The sequence below is a fragment of the Zosterops lateralis genome, assembly GCF_965231275.1.
Source record: "Zosterops lateralis genome assembly, chromosome: 9".
Taxonomy (NCBI): Eukaryota; Metazoa; Chordata; class Aves; order Passeriformes; family Zosteropidae; genus Zosterops; species Zosterops lateralis.
In genome coordinates this window covers 11182475-11188704 of record NC_139769.1, presented here as the reverse complement: position 1 = coordinate 11188704, position 6230 = coordinate 11182475, and the positions used below count along the sequence as shown (strand labels likewise).

General features: G+C 59.8%; 1 protein-coding gene across 2 annotated transcripts; it reads right to left on the bottom strand.

Annotated features, from left to right (window-relative positions):
- Nucleotides 1–1494: 1494 nt before the first annotated feature.
- On the bottom strand, nt 1495–5816 carry LOC310912929 (putative hydroxypyruvate isomerase). Of its 2 annotated transcripts, none has more exons than XM_083867927.1 (8): nt 5609–5816; nt 5421–5532; nt 4393–4507; nt 4156–4234; nt 3925–3974; nt 3682–3751; nt 3362–3496; nt 1495–2056 (listed from the first exon to the last, which is right to left on the bottom strand). In XM_083867927.1, exons 1-8 carry the CDS (start codon nt 5802–5804, stop codon nt 1953–1955), a joined length of 861 nt encoding a protein of 286 aa, XP_083724053.1. In that variant the 5' UTR covers nt 5805–5816; the 3' UTR covers nt 1495–1952. The 2 variants fall into 2 exon arrangements, with proteins under 2 accessions (XP_083724053.1, XP_083724054.1); XM_083867928.1 differs by lacking the exon at nt 1495–2056 and adding an exon at nt 3035–3165.
- Nucleotides 5817–6230: the final 414 nt, after the last annotated feature.

The following is a 6230-nucleotide window of genomic DNA, read 5'->3' as shown; positions in this document are numbered from 1 at the left end:
GGCCGGGCCTGGGCGGGGCTCCCGCGTCCCGCCCGCCTGAGGGGCCCGGCCCGCCCGCGGAGCGCAGCGAGCCCCCGGCGGCGGGGGCGGGGCCGGGCCCAGCGCTGCGGGCCTGCGGCGCCCCGGGGGCTCCGGGCCGTGCCCGCGGCCGGGGGGAAGAGGCCCCGGCCGGGCCCGCGGGCAGAGGCGGCCCCGTGTGCCCGTGACACGCGTGGGGCCCCCGCCGGCGCCGGAGGGTCCGCGGGACAGGCCGAGCTGGGGCCGCCCGGCACCGCCCGCCTGGAACCGCTCTGGGAATGGGGCTTTCGACAGGTGCTGGCGCAAAGCGCCTCTTCGTTGGTTTTCCTGGGGAGCTTTTCCCTGACAGCGTCTCATTATACGAGAAACACTCTCTCCTTTTGCCCCATGCTCTGCATATTTTACCATACAATGTTAGTGGCCACTCCTGCAGAGCCGTGGCGGCTCGGGCTGCAGGGCTGTGACCCCGGTCCCCGTTCCCCGTGCCCGCTGTGTCCCCGGGAGCTGCACGGGCGGGTGCGTGTCCTGTCCTGTCCTGTCCTGTCCTGTCCTGTCCTGTCCTGCCCGTGCCCGGGGCTGTGCCGGGCCTGACACAACGGGCACCGTGAGCCCTGGGCATTCTGTAGTCCCCTGTCTCCACCGCCTTCCTGGGGGCTCCTGCCCCGTGCTGGGATTGCCTCTTGTGGTCCGACTCCTCTGTCACTGCTGCAATACCCCTCGGCAGCCCGAGGAAACTGCAAGCCCCAGAAATTGGCTGTGCTTTGGGAGGCCGGCACGGGCAGAGACCAGCCACAGCAACAGGTTTTTGGTGGGGGTCAGGGCAGTGCTGGCCAAGGGGACAACAGTGGTGAAACTGCCCACTATGGAGTCTCAACTCAATTAAAGCTATTGATTAATCAATTAGAAGAGGCTCGACTCAACTTCTCAGTAGTAATCCAAACTGTCAATTGCAGGGAGTGGCATCCATGTCCTCGGGATGCAAAGGGGCCAAGAGATGAAAAGCAGCGGATGTTCAGAAGCTGATGGTTTGTTGGTTGGACAATCTCCAAAAGATGAGAGTCGATCTGGAGAAGATACCATGGGACCTGTCTGTGCAGAGCGAGTCAGGGCTGAAGAAGGGGATGCTGCAGTGCCATTACCAACCCTCAGCATAACACCAGCCCATGGTACTGACAGCACCTCATTAAAGTGCTGTTCTTGCTATTCCTGAGCATACTGGTGAGCAGATTAAAGCAGGAGGAATAACAGGCTGCTGCAGCCTGGCAGCTCCTGCCTGGCACTCAGCAGAGTCAGAACAAGAGGCACAGTGATCTTCATGGGGGCAGGAAGGAGTGTAATGTGAGTTGGGTGCCCATGGCCCAAGGTTGGTTCCTTGTGGGCAAAGAGGTTGCTGGTAGACAGAAGCTACTAGGAATGGCAGTAGTGGGCTGCACGGGGAAGTCAGTGACTCTGGTTTCACGATCCAGACTGACCCTGTCAGTAGCACATTGTCTTAGGGACAAGGGCACAGGTGTTGAGGTCTATGGGATTTGATTGCACAGCCCCTAGGGCAGATCAGCCATGCTCACAGTGAGGATGGAGGGCAGTGCTGCTGCAGGATGTAGTGGTGGTGGTGATGAGCAGTCATGGCTGTAAAGGGGGTCGAGGTGGCCAAAGCACTGGGCTGAGTGGTTGGGTGCTGGGTGACAATGAGTGGTAAGAAGCTTGAAAACCAATATCCAACTGTGGTGCTTCTGTGAGAGCTGTGATGTCTCAGACCAAGGAGGAGGAAGCATCAAAGACCTTTATGTTAGAATTGTTTCTTTTGCAGAAGTGAGCCAGGAGCCTGGGGAGCAGAGTGGCCCCTCAAGGAGAGACGTGCACATCTCCTTCTGTCGCCAGAACTCGCAGTCTGAGCTGGGCGAGAGCCGCCGATTTCGCTGCCCCATTTACATCTACAGCTGCTCTCTGGAGCTGTTACGGGAGCAGCTGGTCAGCCCCCGGGCACACCGTCCTCCTCGGGACATCTTCTTCAGGTAATACCCACCAGACCTGGTACCTAGACAAAAAACAGAGGAGTTTCCTTGACAGGAGGCTGGCTCTAACCCTGTCTTCTTGGCTTGGCTTGGCCTCTCTGCCTTATAGCAGCCACTGCCTGTGCATGGCCTAGGCTCTGCTTTACTGGCACCAGAGCCATTTACAGTCTAAAATGTGCTTTGTTGGTTTTAAATGCTGAGGTTCCTCTTTTCCAGGTCCCAGTCTCTAGAACGTCCTCCAGCTGCTGCTTGGCTAGACCACAAGCACAAGGAGTTGGTGACTTACTGCACACTACTGCAGGAGCACTCCCACCAGTGCTATGTGAAAGGTGAGCATGAATGGGACAGGAAGGGTGAACTGGATCACCGAAAGGTTTTATGGAGGTGTACATTTGAGCCATTGGTCTATCTGCGAAATAAACTGAACCAGATCTCTACTCAGTCACTGCAGGCTGTGGAAAGCTTCCTGTAGAGGATGCAGAGCAGCCTTGGCTACTGAGCTGGCTGGATTTGCTCTGGAATCCAGACAAGGAGCAGCAGGGCAATCAGCCTTCAGTATCCATGCACAGGCAGCTCCCAGCCTGTTACCTTGGATCAGACAGCCAGGGAGGGGACTGCTTGCTTCACTTACAGCCCAGCTGCAGAGTCAGTGCTGGGCACTAGCAACAGCCAGTTGAGAACTTCAGTACCTGGAAGTCCAGAGTGTTCTTTTCACAACTTCAGGCACCAGCTGGGATGCTCCCCTTATTGGGGAGAATGGAAACCTCTCCCTGGACACCCCTGTAGCCTGGAAGTGAAAGTTTTTACATACAGTAGTGCCTGAGCCATCACTAAATCGAACATGCTGCAGGTGATACTTGTGTAGATGAGGGTCCAACAGTTTGGGCTGGCCCAGTGGAGCCTGGGGAATGGACAATGACATTGATGCTCCTAACCTCATTCTAGGAAATCATCCCACCCACCACACTGCCCTACTCTGAGAGAAGACACGTCCTCCTCTGTTAAGCCACTGCTTTGTCTTTTATTCTCATCGCTTTCTAGTTTTACTCGGCTGCCTTGCTGCTCCCACCGTGCTGCAGCCCTCGGCTTTCCCAGTAGGATCGCAGCCAGCCCAGACCTTCCAGGGTGTCTCCTGCAGTGACAGACAAGGTGTCCTGCTGCAGCTGGAGAAGCTGGAGCAGCTTCTGTTCAGGACAGAGCCCTCATCCCCAGGTAGGGGTGACACCCACTACCTGTGCTCCCCACGCCCTGCCTGTCTTTGTACAGTACCCAGCCAGCTGCTCTTTGCTCTGTCTGCCTGTGGGGCTCAGACCTGCAGGCCAACTCACCCTTTGGAGAATACTTGCAACCCACATAGCCAGTGTAGCCCAGGGACTCCAGGAGCTCAAAGATGTAGGGGAAGTTCAACTCCCCAGGGCTATCGGGCTCGTGCCGCCCTGGTACCTGTGCAATCTGGATATGACCTAGGAAGGGAAGGGGAGAGGCCATGCCCAAGGCAGCCCTGCCTCCAGCCTTCTTTGGCCATGAGACAAGGTGACCCAAGAGCAGCCCCACAGCCCCAGCCAGCTACAGCAGAGCCTGCAGTAGGCGGAGCCCCTCGAAGCCACTCCTGCCCCGTGGCCACAGTGGTCTGGGCACAGGGTGTTACCGATGAGTGGGAAGTACATCTCCAGGTTGTGTGACAAATTGCCATCCATGATCTGGCAGTGAAAAAGGTCCTGGGGGCGAGAGAGGAAAATGCAGGGTGCAGCTGTTCAGCAGTGAGCAGTTAAGGACAGCTGTGCTATGCTCCCTGTCCAATGTCCCCAAGAGGGGATAACAAGCTCATGGCCACCAGAACCCCTTTGTGGACCTGTGCAAGTTTCCATCACAGACCTCAATGGTGACTCACCAGCTGCAGCTTCAGGTTGGGCCGTCCCACTTTCTTCAGGATGGCAGCAGCTAAGGGGGCAAGACATGAGAAACCATTGCCACCAGAGTGGAAGCTTTGCACAGAAGCCCCAGGACTCCCTTTATCAACTGTGCTCCCTCAGCATCTCCCCCCTAGTGAGGCAACCCCCTGCCTTTGAGACTCTGGAGACCCTTCTCATCCTCTGAAGGTGACTCTTGGTCTCTGGTTTACCTTGGTGTGGGGTGGTCAGATAGTAGCGAGGATCAGTGATGCGGCTGTTAATGGGCTCCAACAGTCCAATCATGTCTTCCTGTAACACAGTCATGTCACCCTACAGAGCCTCCTGTCATCTCTGTCATCTCTGCAGCTGGAAGCATAACTTCCCCATGCCAGGCTGCTGGGGTGTTATTCCCCATCTTGGGTATCTTAAGAGCTGCACACACAAAGCAGGAGCCATTCCCCACTTACCTGGGACAGGAGATCAGCAGCGTATCTGAGATTCTCAATGAAGGTGGTTTCCATCTCACCTGCCACTGCAGCCCGATCTGTGCCCAGGGGAACCCGCCCAGCCATCACATGAATCCTACAGGTACAGAGAGACAATCACAGGCAGCAACTGCAAGCATCTGCCCTGACCTAATACACCTTCCTCTGCTGATAGAAAAGGGGGCCAGGCTGGGGGAGCAGACACAGAAGGGGTAAGAAGAGCCATCTCTCCTGCAGGAGGCACATCAACAGCCAGCAAGCTGCCAGCCAGGACACAAATATGCATCATCCCACCTCAATACACTGAGAGATGACTTTGAACCTTTTGCGTGACAAATCACAGATCTTGCTTCTTCCCTCTTTTGTGAACTGCTTTCAGCTCTTTCACCCTGACTCTGGAGCTTTCTTGGGCTCTTGCTCCTTCAGCATGTTGGGCACATGGCATGCTGCTTCTGCCAGGGGCCTGCCCCGGGCATGCTGTCACTGCTTGCTGGCTGTGAGCAGGGAGGGGACAGTGCCCGGGGCTGGACTGCCCTGCCATGAAGAGCTCAAGCACCAGCCCATCTTCAGTCATCACTGGGGGAAGGTGAACAGATCAAACCAAAACGTTTTCAGTGTGCCTGTACCAGTGTATGGCTGGTGCCTGCCAAGCCCCTGCCCTCCACTGGGCTTTGGACTGAGTTGCAACAGGAAAGAACGGTGCAAAGTAAGTGGAGTAAAAGGGCCCTGTTGGTTTTCTGAAGGGCGCTGTTTTCTAATACACTTTTATGGTGTATCTGCTATGCTGGAGTCATCGACGGTTGTGGTGTCCTGGTGGAAACGATTGGTGCAGTTGGGGAGGCAACGAGGAGGATTATCCTGGGGGGGCTGTTGTGTGGAGGTGGGAACAAGAGCCTCTATCTACTGCCAAGGGCAGGCTCAGGTTCGTGCCTGGCGGCTCTGGGTCCGCTCCCACGAGCGCGGTGAGGCCGCGGGCCGGGCCCGGAGCGGGGGTCCCGCCTGGCACCTACCTGGGGCAGCCCACAGCCCGGGCGTAGCGCACGGCCGCCTCCAGGGCCTGCCGGAAGGCCGCCTGCCGCCCGGGCACGGCCGCCAGCCCCAGCTCGCCCGCCTCCGGGTCCCCTGGGGGAGAGCGGCAGGGTCGGCGGAGGGTCCCCGCTACCCCGGGGGCTCGGGGAGCAGCGGGACGCCGCCGTACCGGGAGGGGTGTTGAGGAGCGCGATCCGCACCCGCGCCCGCTCCGCCGCGGCCCGCAGCTCCTCGGCCGGGCAGTCTCCCTGGCCAGCCCCCTCCACTGCTCCAAAACCGGCGGCCGCGGCCGCTTCGAGCCGCGCCGGCAGCGCCGGGAGCTCCGGGAAGAGCCAGGAGAGGTTGGCGGAGAAGCGCAGCGCCATGGCGGGCGGGCCGGGCCGGGCCTGGGCGGGGCTCCCGCGTCCCGCCCGCCTGAGGGGCCCGGCCCGCCCGCGGAGCGCAGCGAGCCCCCGGCGGCGGGGGCGGGGCCGGGCCCAGCGCTGCGGGCCTGCGGCGCCCCGGGGGCTCCGGGCCGTGCCCGCGGCCGGGGGGAAGAGGCCCCGGCCGGGCCCGCGGGCAGAGGCGGCCCCGTGTGCCCGTGACACGCGTGGGGCTCCCGCCGGCGCCGGAGGGTCCGCGGGACAGGCCGAGCTGGGGCCGCCCGGCACCGCCCGCCTGGAACCGCTCTGGGAATGGGGCTTTCGACAGGTGCTGGCGCAAAGCGCCTCTTCATTGGTTTTCCTGGGGAGCTTGTCCCTGACAGCGTCTCATTATGCGAGAAACACTCTCTCCTTTCGCCCTGTGCTCTG